Raw genomic sequence first — 20,179 nt, forward strand, 5'->3', positions numbered from 1 at the left:
TACGTGCAGTTACACACACAGGAATATATATCTGACTTCAGGTTTACCCTCCGTTCATTAACAGATGCTCGTCTATCACAGAATCGTCCACCCCAAAAAAAAGCCCCGCCATGTGTGAACTTTGCCACCTCCGGTGTCTCTCAGCCTCCTGCATCGCCACCATCTCTGCGTGTAATTGAGCGTAAACGTGTCGCTGCGTGTGAAATGCGCGCTGGTCGTCTTGCTGTGTGGGATTTTGGTGCTGATGTGGATTAGTAGTCAGATACAGACCTGTACTCTTATATGTATGAGTGAGTGTGCATGCTTGTGTGTGTGCTTGAGCGTGTACAGTTCCCCAAGAGAGGTTTTAGCAGAGCGTTACTTATTCACCCCTCTGGCTGAACTGATGGAGTCCTCTGGCTAAGATCGCCCTGCATGAAAGATGGGTCGAACATGAACGATGTCAGAGACAGTCTTGTACTTACACACGCGCATACACACGCGCGCACACACACACACACAACAGAGAAGCTGCTGCCTAACGGTGCAATTCAAACACATTTACACCCACTGAGGTCGAGAGAAGCAGTGTGGATTCACGGCTCCACTGAGAGAATGAAGAACAACAAATCAGAAAAATGTTGAACACACCCGTTAAGAGGCACAACTGAGAGAAATCGCAACAGTTTGTGCCGGGCTGAAGGCGTCGAAAAGGCACGGACTGAGCACACACACTCGCCGTGTCCATTTAAATACGGCGCAGGGGAGTTACACCTTCTGTCGAGGATGGACCACAAATCAATACGGACACCACACTTCAGGCCCTGGCTATGATATAATGGCAGTGCTGAACTTTCCAAATCAAAACACGACAGTCATCTGTCACACACTGCGGAGAGCTACTTATAAATCTGCCTGAGATTTAGGGATGTGAGTGGAGTTAGAGAGGGAGGAAGAGAAGGGTCGGACAAAAAGCAGGGAATACGGGCTTGAGAGAGTTAAGAGAGGAACTAAAGGAAAAGAGGAAACTTAGGAGACTTAGGTGAGCATTTTAAAAGTCAGAGAGCAGCAGCGGGAAAGGAAGGGAGGAGAGAAAGAAGGCCGGAGGTGTTCGTTGATGACCTGGTTGAAAATGTCATGCTACATGCGGCACTTCTCCGACTGGCGGCCTGGAGCTCATCCCAGAGAAACCTGCGGAGTTCACGCATCACATGCTGCGCGACGGGAGGGCCAGATTCACATCAACATTTGAATATCCTCTAAATTAGTCAGCAAATCTGTCCTGGCAGTGCTCATGTGTATGAATGAGAGTCTGTCTGTGTTTGAGAGAGAGAGTGTGTGTGTGGGGAGTTGTGAGACAGACAGAGAGGAAGTAGGTGGCTTAATTAATAATAAAACACTTGAAGGCGTTTGTATGTATGCAAATCATATGCGTGCACAGAGGGTATGGACTGTGCGCATTCACATGTGTGTATCAGACAAATCTTTAAAATCAGACCTGGGGGGTCGATATCTGTGTGAGGCTGGGCGTTCTCAAAATTACCTCAGATTACTGCCTGCTACTACCAATGCTGGGCTAATCGAAGGCAATTTGCATTTGGCTGATGGGCAATTTTAAAAGTGTCTCCCCGATGCTTTCGGAGGCGAGGAAGGTTTTTTTTTTTTTCTTCACCTAACATATGCTCACGAGTGTAGAATGAAAGAGGAGGAAATGAGATCTGAGGGTTCAAGGAGGCAGGTTCAAAAAGAGGGTGGGAGTAGGGGGGGAGGGTAATAATACATTGGCTTGAGGAAGGGAGGAGTGAAGATGAGAATTTGCTGAAATGAGATGGATAAAAAAATGAAAAAAAAAATGGTGGAGGATAGTTGTACATTTCCAAGAAAGAAGGCCGCACCTCGACACTGATTTCTCTGACTTCAGAAATGGGACCTGCTCCAAATTGCGTGGCCTCATGTGGCCTTCATTACAAACCGTGGGTAGCAGCACAACACAAGTGGAAAGAAGGAGATCAAAAAAAGAAAGAGACAGATAAACAGAGAGAGAAAGCGAGAGAGAGAGAGAGAGAGAGGGAAATGAGCTTAAGGGAGTGAAAATATGCCAGGAATTGCGTTGAATTAATCTTGGTGCTTAGACCCGTACAGTGCCAGGAGCAGAAGGCAGGTGCTCATCTACGTGCTCAGCCTTTCCCATATATGAATTTCGAATAAACAATTGTAAACACGCATAGGTGAGGAGGCGGGGGAACGAAGAGGAGGCAGAGAATAAAGAGCGTGGCTGATTCAAAGCAGAGGCAAACAACAAAAACTGTAATTATGAGAATATAATAGTCATCAAATCAGTATATAAAACACATTCTGGCACGGCATCCGTCTTGCTGCTGTTACACTACGTAATATATTAATTGTGTTTGGATACATCAGTGAAATTTGTTGCTTTAATACTGTGGCTCTGGCAGCTTAGTGTGGGCGTTGTGCGCGGCTTGTGAAGTTAAGTGCCTGGATTTACCGACACATTAACTGGAAAGATTGATCCTCCTTTTGCAGGACAACGACCTGAATGGTCGAGTCAATTTTCGCCACTGCGGAGCTCGCCGGCTCTGTCTGAATCAATTCTGTAACCTTTCTGAAAAGCGTGTGTGTGTGTGTGTGTGTGTGTGTGGAAATGTGCTGCGGGACATGAAATGCCTCAAGCGACTCCCCCCCCTGCATTACTATGTGTATCCGCGTATACGTGCGTCTGGTTTCCCCACTCACCAGCTCGATGAGCTCCTGGTAGCACACCTGTCCCTCTTCATTGCTCTGGACCAGGGCTAACAGCATGTCCAGTTTGGACGGATCCAGCTGCAGCTCATGGTGCTCCACCAAGCTGGTGAAGTTCTCCACAGCGATGAAACCGGTGTTGTCTGGGTCCAGCTGGAAAAAAACAAAATAACAGCCCACTCTCAGTCTACTGGGATAAAAAAAACTACATTGCTGATAACACATGTTTCAGTTATGTATCATGCTTTTTGTTTTAAATCATAAGCAGCACTGCAGAGATGAAGTGCCCTGAGGGAGAATGCATCAGTAATAGACAGCTGAGACGTAAACACAGAGACACAATAGATGCTCCTAAAGACAAACGGAGAGCTACAGGACTGAAGGCATAAGCTCAGACAGTGACACCAGTATTAATAAAGCGGTGTTGCCTCTACGACGCCTTTGAAAGAATTAGACCTGCCTAAAGAAAAAGCCCCATTCAACCTCATTAAAGGAGCAGGTCTGTCAAAGCAAACAGCAGGATGGTTGTTGTTGGGAGCAGCGAGAGAGAGAGAGCGAGAGAGAGAGAGAGACAGGCGGGCATGTCATCCTAATTCGCAGCGACCGGCAGTTTCCCCTGAAAAAGAAATCCCTCAGCATTAAATGAGGTTTTCAGTCTTTGTTTCTGAGTGGATGCTTCATTTGACTGTGTGAGTCCGACCTTGGTCACATTTGCAGCTTGTAGTCAGTGTGGTTTTTCTTAATCGCCACTCACTCACTGAGACCCACGGCCCCATGGGTTATTACTGCTGATGTCTGAATGCCAGTGCTGCTCCTCGTAATTGATTTAAGCGGGAGAGTGTCATAAAAACGGCTGAGTGCGGTTGTCTAAAATTGCGCCCGGTTAAAAATGGCTTGTAAAGTATAGGGTGTGTTTCTACACTCGGTTTATGTAATGTGGGATTTTTTTTTTTGGGTACCTACTTATTACTTGATTTTCTTCCCTCACCTTCTCCTCTTAAACGCACTCAATTGCTCTGCAATGGACCGTTAATTCCTCATGCCAGCTCTCCTTAGTACATCTGATTGTGTTTGTGAAAATGCGCCCGAGGACAAACTGGAGTAGTACAAAGAGACCACATGGGAAGAGCCCTCGCTGCGTCTCGTTTTACCGTTTCCTGAATGCTAACGCAGCCTCATTAGGTTTCAGATAGTAAACCAACAGCCTCTTGTTGCCCCGGGGAGGAGTGAGCTTTCAGATGTTGCGTCAGTGTGGAGTCAGTCGTGCTGGATCATCGTTGGCCATGTCATGAGTCCACGAGAAGAATCCTGTCTAGGCCGCCTTTAGTCTGGACCTGGTCTGCTCTGACATGGTGAGACAAAGGCGTTTCATCGGCTGCATGAGGAGAGCGGCATTAAACAACGCTGCGCCGTGTCAGTCCCTACAGTGGGAGGCTCAAAGCTTAAAGCTCTACTGCTCAACTAAGGAGCTAGGATCAATCCGGGAATCCATTGGTGGGAGAGTGTGTGTATCTCCTTCTGAGCATGTTTACTGTACGTGCTCTGCTTCCCCCGACACTGTCTCCAGTTTGTTTTTTTACAGTCATTTAGGTGAACACAAGCATCCCTTTAATTCCATTTAATCTGCTTTTTTCACTCCCCTGAAAACGTATGTATTTATTCACCTGGGAGAGCACAGTGGAGGCAGGAACTAATGGGTTAGTTTTATGATGCTTGACTCGGAATGAGTGTTTTCCCATTTCCACTTGATGTAGTGAAGCAATTCTGTTAGTTATGATACTTTAACAATACTTTCTGTTCTCCAACGTGACTCAGCGGCATAACAAATGTTTTTTTTAACCACTAATAAACAAGATTCTGTACACACACAACCAATGTTGTCTCTAGGACATTTACTGATTACACTCTTCACGTCATGTACTTCGTTTAAAGGTGCTAAATGTGAGATTGGGAGCATTTCTGTTGCCTCCGCATGGCTCTCAACATGGTGACGGCTCACAGCTAACGTTGCTAACAGTGAAAAACAAAGGCATCACTGCTGACAGAGCTATCAGTGTTAACCTAGGAGGAAATCGGAGGGTGGACGGCGTTATCAGCTGTAACCGCCGTATGAGAGCTGTTCAGAGTGGCGGCCGTGAGCTAGCCAGTGGGGTACGCTCACGTGCACGAACATGCATTAAAAGCACGCTGCGGCCGGGCCGGCTATGTCAACAAAACAAGGAGAAGCTCATATTACAACACACACACACACACACAGAGCAGAGAGTGACATCATTCTCTGCTCAGGTAGACATTACTCCTCTATATAGGGTTGTCAATCTATTAAAATATTTAATGCATGATTGTCCATAATTCATTTTTTATCTGTTCAAAATGTACCTTGAAGGGAGATTTGTCAAGTACTTAATATTCATCAACATGGGAGTGGGCAAATATGCTTGTTTTATGCAAATGTATGTACATATTTATTATCGGAAATCAATTAACACAAAATAATTACAAATATTGTCCAGAAACCCTCACAGGTACTGCATTTAGCATAAAAAAATATGCTCCAATCATAACATGGCTAACTGCAGCCCAACAGGCAACAACAGCTGTCAGTGTGTCAGTGTGCTGACTTGACTATGGCATGCCCCAAACTGCATGTGATTATTATAAAGTGGGCATGTCTGTAAAGGGGAGACTCGGGGGTACCCATAGAACCCATTTTCATTCACATATCTTGAGGTCAGAGGTCAAGGGACCCCTTTGAAAATGGCCATGCTGGTTTTTCCTCGCCCAAACGTAACGGAACTTTGGAGAGTTATTTAACCTCTTTCTCGACAAGCTGGATGGTTGGTACTAATGGATTCCTTAGCTTTTTCTTCTTTCATATGATATCAGTATCTTCATTCTAGCTTTAAAACCTCCGAAAGATCAAATTTGCATTAATGCGTTAAGGAAATTAATGGCGTTAAAACAAATTTGCGTTAATGCGTTATTATCGCGTTAACTTTGACAGCTCTAATCTTTACATAGCAAATAATAATTTGATGCTATATTAATGCTCTGGATATCATATAGAGCACCATTGAAGTCTGTTGACACTTGAAGGGCAAAATCCATACAAATTCTTGGCAATCTCCCTCTTGAGTCATCGTCCCTCACATATCTCCGTATAATCTCAACACTCAGCGCCTGAGCCCGACAGCCAGCTGTGTCAAGGCAGTCCGCAACGCACATAAAAGCAAATTCGTGAACAAAAAAAAAATTAACCAAGATGGGAAAGAAAACGGGCCCGGGTCTATTTTTAGATTAATCCCCTTAACTGTGTGTTCCACGGACGTTTGTTAAAACACGGCCCCGTTCTCCCCTTGAGGCTCGCAAAATGATGCAGATATGCCCGGCATTTGAGATGTGTTGGGCACCAGGATGACATGTGGGGGGGGGGAGAAAGCACAAAAAAGACAGCGGAGAGGGTAGAGGTGGAAAATGAGAGAGCGAGGTGGGTGGGTGGTTGGTCGGTTGATGAAATGAAAGAAATGAAAAATGATGAAGTTAAAGGGAGCAGTAGTAGGGGTATGAAACGAGAGACGAGAAGAACAGAGACAGCCAGAAATGAAACGAGGACGCACAGAGAATAAAAACGCCTCGCCATAGTCAGTTATTCTGCCTAACCCAGCAGTCTGGCTTTTCTTCTCTTTCCTATAAGAGGGCTGTGACACACTCCAGTGCTCTGCATCCACTTGCCACAGAGGGGGGATAGATCAGATTCTAATGTGCTCCTGGCTCAGCCCGGGCTGACAGGGGGAACAGAGAGCCACACTGGGGACGTCTGATTACTGTCAGCCTCCATATGTCAGCACATCACTACACATACAGCAGCACAGTCACAGAGGCACGCTGTATATGGTTGTGCACATTTACGCAAACCGAGTGTTGACGCTGAGCTGTCATACCGCACACAGATACTATTCCCTTCACAGTCTGACCTTATTCGGGAAGAACGTTACACGGGGGAGGCTGTCTGCCGAGGATACAAGGAGGTGGAGGATTGGTTCTTGTAGCCAATTAGGGTTATCAATTAGCGAGATGAGGTACACTGAGATGAATGTTGGCAAGAAGAGCCTGTTTTTTTTTTTCTCGGGCAGGCTGGTGACGTGCATGAACGAGGGGGGAGAGACAGAGAGAAGAAAGGGTTGGAAGAAGGAGGGAAAAAACGCTGAGACTGGAGCAGTTATTGAAGCGATCCAACACTGGCGAGGGCGACACTTTGACAAGCTGCATGCGTTGCCATGGTTACCAGTCGCCTGTGTGTCCTCCCTTTCTTGCATTCCCCCCCCTTTTTCCCCCCCCCCGACATATTGGCGTTCGAGAGGCAGAGGAAAGACACAAAAGGGGACGAGAGAGACGATGAAAGGAGGGAAGGGTGCAGAGCGGAAGGAAAATAGAATACAGACGGATGGGAAGAGACCAATGAGGTGGTAATAAGACGAAGGCAGGGTTTAGATGTCAAGGGAGGCGGGGCGGGAGATTATGGATGGAAGGTGGAGGTGATAAGGCAGAGAGAGCAGCCGAACTTGGCCGGCTCAAGAGCCTGTGGGAGGAGATGGGCAAGACACGGGATGAAAATGTATACACGAGTACAAGGAGGAGGAGGAGGGCGAAGAGCGGAATGCTGACTGCAGGCGAATGATCTCAGTGTTAACCCCCGGGACCTCTATTACCTCCACCGCAGCGACTCCGACTGACCCCAGCCCACGACTGAATTGTCAGTCTGTTCCACAGGGGATCAAGTGTGAACCTTCCAGCCTGGGAACAAACCACGAAACCCAGCCGTGATAGACGTACAGCCAGAGGGCTGAAACACGGCCAGTTCTATCGTCCTCTATACCTGCAGAAGACTGACACACAACCAATGACGAGGCCCTCTGTGTGTAGCACAGGCAGAGTTGTAGCGAATACTGCGGTCACATCATATGAGGCAGAAGGTAGAGAAAGATTCCCATGGTTACATTTAGCATGCATTCACCTTTAATTATCAGCCATCTCACGAATGGCACAATTTTAATTGCTTCATGAGGCTCTTCCTGCGTTTCCTCTGGTAAAGGTAATCTTATGAGAGCTGAAACTTGATTGATCGATTAGTCAATCAGCAGAAAATTAATTGTCAACAATTTTGATAATCGATTAATTGTGTAATTTTTCAAGAAAAAAAAAGCCAAAAGTGCACGTTCCAGCTTCTTAAAGGGGACATATGATGAATTACATACATATACATTTGGGTATCTAGAGTTCCTACCAACCCACAAACTGTGAAATAAGACAACCCAGTCAGTTTTTTGTGGGCTGCCTGGATCAGAAAACATGTGATTCAACAAACCATTCAGATGTGGCTCCCATTCCTATGTCACATGCAGAGGGGGTCTTAAAGAGACAGGCGTTAAAACGGAGCGTTTCAGACAGAGGGTGAATACAGGTATATTCAGACAGACAGTATTAGAAAAGTTGTTGTGTTTTTCACAGCATGTAAACGTGAAGATTTTTTTGTTTTCTCTGATAGAAAATTGTATTTCTTTTGATCAGACTATTTTATGACATGACAAACAATGAATCCAGAGTATAAGTAGCTTTAAATCTTTAAATTCAGTCAGATATTTAAAGTATTTTGGTCTGTATTAATTACGTTGAGGCTGCACAATTAATCTAAATTTGATCGAAATCGCAATATAGCCCTACAGCAATTCTCTAATTGCAGGAGGAGCAATATTTGTTAAAGGCCAAATGTGTATCAAAATACCATTTAAATTAAATACTGTCGTGATGCAGAGATGTCCTCGCCTACACATCATATTAACATCTCTGTTTGGTACAATGAAGATGAGAATAATGATGTAAAAATTATGATTTCCTCTAATATCGCAATTGCAAAAAGAGCTTAAAAGGTTGATTGTAGTTGTTGAATGAAGAGTATCTACTATTCGGAAGATGGTGATTATAGCTTCCATGAGGCGGGAATGCAGCACCAGCACTGGTCTGGTTCCCACTGACTAACCCAGTGGCACAGAGCCAATACTACAGACTACTTTGGGCTCCGTGAGCAAGCCTGTGAAGCACGAACAGGGCTGTGTGTCTGCAGAGGGCAGTGGCATTTACGGGGCAGAGCACATTTGCATGGCATCAGATAAAACCCTTTTGATTTGTCTCTGCTGCCCTCAGGACTCACTGGTGTTCACCAACAACTGGGCCACTGACTCTGTAATTATCGCAACGCACGTTCTGCCCTGCTGCTACCATTATCATGCTCAAATTTTTTACGGCTGTGGCACTGCGATGCGATGGCCGTGAGATCCAAAACCCCTCTCTCCTCAAGCGGAGACTACAGTAGAGAGACACCCAGGGGATTTTCCCTGATTCAAACGATCATCTAACTACATTTCCTGGCGTTTAAAGGCAGTACAAACAGCCAGAGGCATTTTCAAATACAGCTCAATGCAAATTAGCATCAAAGAATGATGAAAGGGGGACAGTATATAAGAGCCTTATTCTCTCTACTTGACATAAATATGTCAAAACAATATTCAGAACCCCCCCATGTCCTTGTGGGAGAGATATAAATAAGCCAGATAAGAAGTGAATGACACATGGGGAGATAGTAACAGACTAATGATAGCGTACTTTAGTGGCTGCCGACCATCAAGTTGCCTTATCAGTGGCGCTGCAATAGAGAGACTATCAGAGAAACAGTGTGTGTGTGTGTATGCTCTGATCAGGAGCATATGTGTGAGCCTGCATAGGCCAGAAATAGCCTGAGCTCAGCATTGCAACCTCCTGCAGACAAAGACTAATAAAAAACTCACTCATGTCGCCACTGTTGCTTTTTCTCCTTCTCTTCCCCCTGCAGCATTTTTCATGTGGTTCTGTGTGGCACAGCCGCAATATGGCCTCTTCCTTTACACCTGCAGTGCTCAAATAAACTAAGCATGGCTAGTTTTCTTTTGGGGCAAGAACATCCTAATTTAGGGATACTCCAGGGAACCCCAAAAGGAAATGTTGGGCCAGTGGTAGCTTGAATCTAAATGTGTCATGTTGCAGGTTTAAAACCCTAGACTGTAAAAAACTAAGCGGAGACAGAGTAATCCAGATGCCCTCAAGCAAAGCACTTGACTTCCAGGTGCTGTTGTGGCTTTGCTTAGATGCCGGTGGGACACTGTGCTTGTTGTGGGGGAGCCTCCAGTGAACATGACTATTTAAATCTGACGGCCAGAGCTGCAAAAAAAAAAAAAAAAAAAAAAAATGAGGCATGCTCTGCAAAAACATTTTCCTGGATAAAGATAAGCAAAAAAGTGCCCAATGTTTAGACAGGCAGCAGGCCTTGCTAAAAACAAGCGTGCCTGTTCACTGTCCAAAAGCTGTTGGCAGATTTTGCTTCATTCTAGTTTAATTAGAGAGACCTTTTCCAAATCAAAAGGCCGCCGCGTGGAGTCCCAGAGGTGAAAAAAGCCCGTCGTCAGCCAGCGTGTGAGTGATACGGTCTAGACTTGAGCTTAATGGGACCGCAGTCGGCTCAACTGTGGCCTCGCAAACTGTCTATATGAACATTCTGGTGCAAGCAGAGTGAAGCCCGCAATCAATAAAACCACCAGCCGTTTGCAGTGTGGAAGTATTGGCTTCATCTCCGGCCCAAGGACCTGCTACATTGAGAATGGATATTGACACAGATGAGTCAGCCTCTTTGATACCGCATTCAAAATGTGTCTATGAAGGAGTATATGTGTTGTTGAGGTATCGCTAAGTAGTTGTTATCACTGAAGTGCTTATACCGTACATGACTCACCGGTGTGACCACACAGCATCTTCTCACTCAACCCACACGGGCTTCCTCTACTTGCTAGACACACACACACACATTCAGAAAAATGCAACTGTGCACATGCTTTCTCTCTCTCTCTCTCTCTCTCTCTCTCTCACACACACACACACACACACACACACACACACACAAACATGCTTTCTCCCCAAGGCTCTTGAGTGTGTTGATCAATGTGTTGCTGATGGGCCACTCGCGACCCCTAAACCCTGCAGCAGATAATTGATTCCTCCCTCTTGGACGGAATGATTGCCCAATCTATCCGTCAATCAGCCGAAACCCCATTTCATCATCAAAAGACACAATGCAAGATGCTTTAAATGCAAGACATAAAATAGAGCTGACACACACACACAATCACACATGTCTTCAGGATGCACTAGCCAAATATAGACATGCCTTCAAATCCATATTGGCTTGTTAATTTTGGAGATGGTAGACCAAACCCTAACTCAAACATGGATCTGACTGGAAGGTAAAAACAGCAGTTTGGGTTAAGAGACCACATGTCAAGAGAAACATTTTTCACTGGCCACTAACAGTGTGTTTTCAACAGCAGGGCTGCAAAAAAAAAAGAAAAAAAAAAGTTTAAAGCCAAATAACAGCTTCTATTCTAGAAGAAAAACCGTGACCTGGACTTCACAGGAGCTGCCTCGTCGCTCGACCCTTTGGAAAATGAAAAAGCTGAATAATCTAGAAATCTTTGGTTTCTTGTGACCCTGAGATGATAAGATCAGGGATGTGGTAAACATAGAAAAAAAAAACAAGGAAAAGCATACAGACACACAAATCCATGCACACACACAGCGTGGTTGCTGCATACGCTAATGCAGCAGCTGTAATGGATCATTATCGTATGTGTCATTCCTCAAATAGAAGAGAATGCTCCGATCAATCCATCTATACATCCATCCATACAGCATCCCTCTCTCTGCACACACACCCCTTCCTCCCTCCCTCCTTCCCCATAAACCATGACATGATGCCCCTCCCCCCTGCTGTGGCTCATGATCTGACCTCACATTCTCTGGGCCCACATGGCTCCATGATGCTTGCGTCCGTCGTGTTCGTCTCACGCTCTCATTTTGCCCGTGCAAACAGCCCCTGCTATCAATCCTAACATCAGGCTCTCCCCCCTCCAGCCTCCACGTCTCAATCCCTGGATAGACGGCGAGGTGGCCAGGAGCCTCGTAACCATAGAAACCTCTGCCGCTGCCTGCTCACTCGCTTACCTGCTCTTGTATGAGCTGAAACAGGGAGCTTCTATCCATATACTGGCCAGGGAGGTGAGAGGAGCCGCCGAGGACAAGGGCATAGGGAGGAGCGAGAGAGGAGTGGTGGTGGTGGTGGTAAGGATGGGGTAAGGTGGAGGGGGATTTGGTTGAGGTAGCAGTTGGTGCCTAAATTGTAGCGTCAGGCCCCTTCGTATAGCTGCTGCGTCCCCCCTTTGGTGATGGAGAAAAGCCTGGTGAGCTCTGTCCCGGGGTTTTCCTTGCTGGTGGCGTCGCTGGAGTAAGAGGCGGTGCTGTGTCGGTGCTGAGAGCGTGGACGGCGGTGCAAATGGGCCGTGACTCTGCTCTGTGCCAGTGCAGCGTGGCGCGGCGGTAAAAAAACCCAGCTTCAGCAGACGACAGGCAGGCACGCAGGCAGGCGAAGGCAGATCCAGCAGCTCTCATTCACTCTCCTCCTCCTCCTCCTCGCTCTCCTCTATCCCATTGCACTGACTGCTACCTCTCTCTCTCTCTCTCTTCCCCTTTCCTCATACACACACACACACACACACACACACACACACACACACACACTGCGCCGCCTGCATACCAATGAGGCAGGGGAGGGGAGGTGGCCTCTCTTTTCCAATTGGAGAAGGGGAAGGAGTGGCGATGGGCTGCGGCTCCTCTCCTCACTACAAGTAAGGCGTCTCAGGGAGGGAGCAGGGGATGGGCTCCACTGCGGCTTTGCGCTTACTACTGGCACAGACACACACATGTCTGGTCTGTTACTGACAGGCATACACACACAAGCCCACACACTGTAAACAAGACAAAAGCTACTCAGACACAGGCATATGGTGAAATCCTAACCGTGTGATGATTATGGGTTTTGCAGAAGACAAAGGAGATGAATGATCAGGGGAGACAATATGAAACTACGAAGTGATATCAATAGCACTGATGGCCCCCCGAAGAAAACTATAGACTGCTCTGCAGCCCTTTACATCTCTGTGCTAATTATAAGCACTGGCACATTGGCACATTAGCACATTGTGTGCACTGCTGCACAATCGAGCGAACTCCCACCCCCAACACACATGCACAAACATAAAATTAGTTTGGATGGCTCACTGATCCTCAAATGAATAGCACTGCGACCACAGTCCTCAATACAATACTTCATTAGAAGTAATTACAGGAAAAAAAGGCCATTTTTATGTTAATCTGGTGCATAATGAAGAGACCGGCTTGCAGGGAGCAGAGCAAGAAGGTCAGGAACATACGAATGATTAAAAAGGAATTCATGTGGGCGGCAGGCTGTGCTTGATTTCATTAAAATCCCCTTTAAAAAGGTGTTTTCTTTCTGCACAAATCCGCAGTGACCCCTCCTCCTCAGGACAATGCCGATGAGGGGGAGGATGAAGCGGCGAAGGGGGACGTAAATCTTAACTCATAAAAGAAAAGTGAAAGATCCCTTAAATGCCCTGGAGCTGATTTGAGCCGAAGACGGCGTCAGGGTTGCGACCCGGTGACGACTTCGGCTCACATTGCGGTTGAAGCAGGGGGGGGTGTTTCTCGTCTTTTTTTTTTCTGCGCTGTTCCCTGTGAGATTTACCACCAACAGTGTAACTCAGCCTCTGGCTCTGTGACAAACACTGCCTCTGCCTGTTTAAGTGCCACGATTGCACCAGATGTTTGCGCTTTCATTTTCTTACAGGCGGGGAATGCTTATAAATCCTTCTTAATGTGAGAAACATTTTTAAAAATATCTGGACCTAGTCATTACAGCAATGTGTCTTGTGCTTTATTGGAGCTGCTGACTATATGAAGCTTCGGGTAACCTCTGTATTTGTCCTAAAGGATTGAGCCAAGGCCACCTTGAACATGACAGAGCTCCCAGACTTTCCCTTTGTCACCTTCCACTATACCCTTCTGACACACTTTCCTTTACACAAAACCTTAATAATGACCGTCTAAGTCGTCAGGATCCCCTTCTCTGTGAGGATGCACTTAAGTGGCTCTTTGTTCAACTAACTAATCAATGATCGGAATTAATTTGTCTCCAATACTCGGTAGTTGTGAGCGTGAATAAGACAAATCTAATTATGAAGTCACTGCAGCAGGATTTGCAAACTGCAATAAGCGAGACAGATTGAAAGAGCAGCCAAAATGAAACTGGATTTCAACTGTTGCCTTGGTAACCTCAAAGGACTCCCATCAAACAATGATAGACACAAGTACCATGAACTAAAAAAAAAAAAAAAAAAAATCCAGTGCAGTAAGAAAATAAAGCAGAAAACCTTCTTGAGAAGAAATACCCAGGCTCTGCTCCATATGTTAGAAAACTGAACAAGAGGGTGAATTAATTATGACAGCATACTGTATGAATAACATCAGCACAACACAGTCTTGGCTCTGTTATAAAGAAATGCAGCACTATTCAATCTCGCACTAGGAAATGGCCTTGATGGAGCAAAAAAATGGCACTAGACGACATCCCGAAATATATGCACAAGATGCCAGCTAGGCTCACAGCCCCACCACGGGTCACGCCAGCGTCCAGTATCATTGTTTCCATTAAACTGCCACCAAGTGACATTATCCAGATGACTGACAGAGCGAGATAAGCCTCCAGTGAAATACGGCCTCCGTTGCCCGAAGCGTGCCCAACTGAATGGCCTCCCTTGAGCCTGACTAAACCCTTCATGTTCTTTTCTCCCCTGGTGGATGGATGCAGACGGCAGGACGAACCCAGGCGGCTTGCTCCTCTTTAATAAGGCCTGAGAGCAGCAGACAAAACACTGGTCTGGCTTCTGTGTGGGAGCGGGGAGAGAATAACAAGGTCTTTCAGGGAGGCAGAAAGGCGCATTAATTAGACCGCCAGTCTCCGCACTCTTCCTCACCAGCTTAATGACCTCGAGGTCCATAAGGCAGGTGTTTTATTTATTAGTGCCTGCGCGCGGATAGTTGTGTTTCTGTCAGGGAAACGGATGGCAAGGAGCTATAAATGCATGCCTTAAAGGTCTGAATTCAGCGTGACTTCATTAGACACAGGCTGTGTCAGGGTTTAAGCATGAGGGAGCAGTCGCCTTATGTACACCACATACTGTATGCAAACTGGAAGGATTTGTGCACAATAAACTCCTCCAACTTTACAATCTAAAGGATGGACTGCAAATTAATTTACATCAGGATTAAATCGCGTACATTTCTGTTTCGCCAAAACTTTAGTTAAATCTCGGTTTAGTCCTCCTTAAACTTAAACCAAATAATAACCAGAATAAGGCTCTGTGGTGTATTCAATTTTGATTGTTATTGCAATGTCAATTTCAGCATTGAGAAAAGTTTTATGGGTAGCTTTAACCCTCTGAGACCCACATTAGACCCATTTTTGTCTTTTTTCGGAAGGTACAGGGGGTCTTTAGGGGGAGATAGCAGGTCAACAGTAGATGTCACATAGAAGTTGTCTACATCATCTGAAAGCTGGGAACCTGAAGATTAATTTGAGATGCAGCTCAGCACTGAAGTTGTTCTAGTCATAAATAATAAAAATAAATAAATAATGAATTAATTAATTCAAATTAATTGTACAAGTGTATAAGGGTTTGGGATATCATGATCAAAGTATATGATGGCCATCTCCATGCTCTATTATGTCTCATAAGTTGTTGCAGCAATTTTGGGGTTGATATCATTTATTACACAGATTTGGTGCCAAATGTAACCATTTTTTTTTACCAATCGAGAATTAATTAAACTGATCAATAATCCCTCCAAAAAAAACACATTAAGACACCGAGACCTCGATGGAACATCATAGAAAAGCCATGCAGTGATTTGGTATCAAAAACTTTTGACATTTTGAGATTTCTGCAAGAATTGTATTTTTTTGACAATTGGATGGCGAGCACTTCTGTTGTGTAAACTGCTCAGAATCCCCCTTATTGTCAATCTACCATAGGAAAGCCACCATCCTCTGAATGCTCTAGGTCTCTAGTTTGTGGCTGTAAAGTTTCTTGAGGCTGTGATTATCTTAGAGGTCACCACAGGTCATTTTATACAGTGAGGTCAAATTTTTAAAAATGGTCTCACTACAGAGAAATTGCTACTATGGGGACTAACATCATCACACATGAATACAGTTGGGCTCATTGGATTCACAAGATACCCAATATATGTAATTCCAAGACTTTTTAGGGACCCCAGTATGCAAAAATATTAAAATACACCATTTTAGGATAGGAGAAAATAACACATTTATACTGCATTCAAAAAACTGCATGTTTTTTGCCCCAAACGGCATGTGATTATCATAAAGTGGGCATGTATGTAAAGGGGAGATTCGTGGGTACCTATAGAACCCATTTTCAGTCACATCTTGAGGTCAGAGGTCAAGGGACCCCTTTGAAAATGGCCATGCCAGTTTTTCCTCACCAAAATTTTGCCTAACTTTGGAGCGTTATTTAACCTCCTTCCCAACAAGCTAGCACGAGATAGTACCAGTGCATTCCTTAGGTTGTCTAGTTTTATGATATCCGTACTTTCACTCTAGCTCTAAAACGCAACCTGCTACAGCCTCTGAAAGAGGGTCGGGATCGCGGGCAAAACAGACTAGATACATAGAGGATGTTTAGAAATGTGTATGGTCCGTCATGTGATCATCTGTTTTTGCTGTCTAGTGTCTTATAAGCCCATATAACATCTGGTGCAAGAGATACTTCAATAATCAAACAATATCTTAGATATTTAGTCATAGATGCACTGGACTGGCATACTGCTAAAAGAAAATATGCTTTTGCTGTACCTCGCTGAAGCTTATAGTCAGCAAACAACTACTCACTAGCCGGCTGAATTCTCCCTGCTGGGGCCAGTAGAATATAAATTGTGCTACAGAAAGCAATAACATGACATTACCTCATGAAACCTTGAAGTGGTTGTCAAGACGGACCGACAGGAGACAGCCACACAGGTTTCTCAGGATGTTTGGATGTCCAGTGTAAGCTGGGAAATACTTCTGCCATCTACCACCCTGAAAAACATTAAGCGGGAAGAGAAAATGAGTAAATGTAAGTTTACACCGTTAAAAGAGAAGAGCTGACAGCTCAACAGAGGAGGGAATTAAACTTCAACCACAAGACCCGACCACAAGAGTTCAAGGGATGATAACGCTCATAAAGACTGGTGCTAGTCTGTAAAATACAATTAACACTCAGCGTGTTGTCATTGTGCAGGATCACAGCGTTACAGTGTTGCTCTATTGTTCTCTTAGCTGACCTAATCTTTTATAAATTAAGCAGACAAGCTGTTCTGGGGGTTTTCTGGAACCTGTTAGCCTCAACTAATCATGTGAATGAAAATAGATGGTGCTTCGAACACCAAGCAGTAGTGATTGTGCAATAGAGGGAATCACCCGCATGATGAAAAAAAAAAAGGCAGAAAAATGAATCAGGTCACTGAATGACACAGTTTTAGTCCAAACTGCTCCACTTAGAAGATCTCTTGGGGACATAAAACGGAAGAAGCGAGGAAGGGGAAGCAGCGAGTTAGAGGAAGGAGGTTGGAATTAAGAGGAGAAAGTGGAAAGAATGAGAGGTGTATCGGCATTCCTGTAAAACTGTCATGATTTGAATTCATAAGGGAGACACTTTTTTCCATCCCATCTCTGCAATATTAACATCTCATTCTGGGACAGATCTGTCTCCATGACATCAATTGTTATTTCTGACATTTTAGTGTCATAGAGCCACTTGTAGTTCGAGCTGAGCACAGGCTTTCTGAGCAGTCTCTGGAGTCTGAGTCTGGAGAGACCTCTGCTGTCGAAACGTGCAGTTGCATCCTAAAAAACGAGGGCAGCCCTGTTGGCCGACATCCACATAAACAAACCAGAGTATCCAAGCAGTGCTGACAAACCAGTTACGATGTCCCATCAGAGTTAACCGGAAATAATCAGAGCTCATCACTCCCGTACTTTTACTAAGACCACGTTTAGGATGCGCCGTATATCGATAACACAACTGTCTTTACTGCCTACATTTACTGTACGGTTTCCACTTTTATCACTATCTAACACAACTGTTCGACACAATTATATATCCTCAGTATGTGTAGCGGCGCTGATTACATTTAAGCCAAATCTAAGGTTATATGGATTGCAAATAACACAATTGATTACTTGTATTTAAGCTGCTGCTGCCCTCTGTTGGTAAAAGCAGCTACGATCACAAATCACCAGTATACAGTATGAGGGGACTTGGAGCAAAATACTTCTGCCTGCTTTAATACATTTGGCAAATGTTGTGCATTAAAGTATAAAGAGAGGAAAAAAAGAAAAAGGATGGACTCCGTTAGCCCTCTGCGGTCGCCTCCTTCCCGTCTTCACCAAACCCTTTAATAGTAATTGACTCATTTACTTATCTATTTTTACATTATTATCATTATTTATTTGTTTGTACTATTTACTTTTATCTTTTCCTTACTATTATTATTATTTTTATAATAATAATTATTATTATTTATTTAGTTATTGAACTTGTCAAAATTATTACAATTACCATTTATTACGCATTTATTTATTTATTTCTCTCTCCTCCTCCGACATATTTGAACATGCCTCTGGTCACAGCTATTCACATATGAATATATGACACACTTACACAACACACTTTCATACATGCACACAAACACTTACAATACTCCCACTGACAAATACAATCAAAAAATCTGTACCATATTCAAAACCATAATATCTGTTTCATACGTCTTATGCTAATGTCTGTATATTTCGTGTTACACCTTTGTCTGTATAATTAGTCACCTGTTTGTATTATGTCACACTGAATAAAAATAACTAAATAAGTATAAAGAGAGCTAAAACTATTTCAATCATTGTTTGGTGTTTTTAGTGTACAGTTTTGTTTTTTTAGATAATCACAAAACACAAAGTAAAAGAAAAAAAAAGCCTGCTCATGAAATGGTTATTTCTCATTGTGTCCAAATGACTAAATATAGTTTATAGTTGTTGTTTTTTAAAAAGAAATATCACAATTATACTGAATTCTACTCATAATAGATGTCTCTGGTTTAGTGGCAGCCTGTTGCAGCAGCTTGTGTTACTCATGTACTCTACTCTAAGTCTCCAAGTATTAAAGGGGCAAGGGTTAAAGTCAGGATTAGGGCTAAATGTGGCATTCTTGTAATGTACCACTGTCAAATCAGATGTGATAGCTTGTGGTCAACATGTCACATGTGTAACAACCTGGAAAGAAAGCAGCAACTAGTTTTTATCACTAACGTGAACGAAATAACTAACGTAAGTCATATAACGTAATAATGACTGATTATCTTTGAATGGAGCGCCCCTGTTTAAAAACACCCTTTTAATTGTTCCACAAAATGCTGTGTCATCGTGTAGCGCGAGAGACAATGACACAATACAGGTTTGACTGACAGCCCACAGGTGCTCTGAAAGACTGCGTCCAATGACGAGCCTGTCATGTGAGAGATGGTTAGACAGCTGACATTGTGGAAATAGTTACCTGCTCTCTACATAATGAGATGGGGGTGGGGTGGGGGGTGGTAAGACATTCACAAAGAGCGCCTTGGTGTGGGCCAAACTGACGGGCCTCTATTGGCTCAGTTTGTGCAGCAGTCAGCACAGCACTTGGCCACAAACACCTGCTCACACATCCCAAGTGTTGTCACAACTGTCGAAACACGGACACATGCAAACACTACCTCTACGGAGTACACTCACACCCCAGCTGGCCCGAGGACAAGTGTATTAAAACCGCCAGTGTGTCGATGCCTTGTTCTCACTTTCTGTTTTCTCAACATGGCACGCTGTTAGTTTAGAGCAGGTCTAAGCACCGAGACATAAACGGTTTGATCTGTGGCGGCGTAATGGGACAGCTGAACTAAACTTGGGCGCAACTGCTACTTTAAAACTGCACACAGGGGTATACTGATTATATATGCAAGTAGGGGAAGATGCAACTGGTCAAACAAATCCTTTTCCTATATTTTTTTCACCATTTTCTTGTGCTGATATGCTACTATAAACTACCTACATTTTTCTGTTTGTTCTCACACTCACACTGCTAGAGTGGAACCAGAGTTAAACCCTGTCACATGCAGATGATGGCATGCATCAACATGATATGACATGATTGCCTCCCACTGGTTGTTGATACCATATAGGTGAGGCAACATCTGCTTTGTCTGTTTGTTTTAAGCCCTGACGAAGAACTACAGTGGTAAAAAAATGTTGGCTTTTTAATGATTTAGCCACTACAATAAAGGCTTTTTAATACATTTCCTTCCTCATTGCCACTTGTTTTAGTATTTTGGAGTGCCTGGATTGCCTTCCTGTCTATCC

At 44.3% G+C, this 20,179-nt stretch overlaps 1 protein-coding gene across 5 annotated transcripts in view; it reads right to left on the reverse strand.

The window, feature by feature from the left end:
* rhbdl1 (rhomboid, veinlet-like 1 (Drosophila)) overlaps positions 1-20,179 on the reverse strand; it is a 64,841-nt gene that overhangs the window by 36,388 nt on the left and 8,274 nt on the right. The window contains exons 3-4 of one of the 5 annotated variants that reach the window (XM_074620409.1): positions 16,720-16,834; positions 2,734-2,892 (exon numbers count right to left, since the gene is read on the reverse strand). In XM_074620409.1, coding sequence (XP_074476510.1) covers positions 2,734-2,799 — 66 coding nt within the window. In that variant the 5' untranslated portion in view covers positions 2,800-2,892; positions 16,720-16,834. The other 4 variants (XM_074620407.1, XM_074620411.1, XM_074620408.1 and 1 more) reach the window with 4 other exon arrangements.

The sequence above is a fragment of the Sebastes fasciatus genome, chromosome 20, assembly GCF_043250625.1.
Source record: "Sebastes fasciatus isolate fSebFas1 chromosome 20, fSebFas1.pri, whole genome shotgun sequence".
Taxonomy (NCBI): Eukaryota; Metazoa; Chordata; class Actinopteri; order Perciformes; family Sebastidae; genus Sebastes; species Sebastes fasciatus.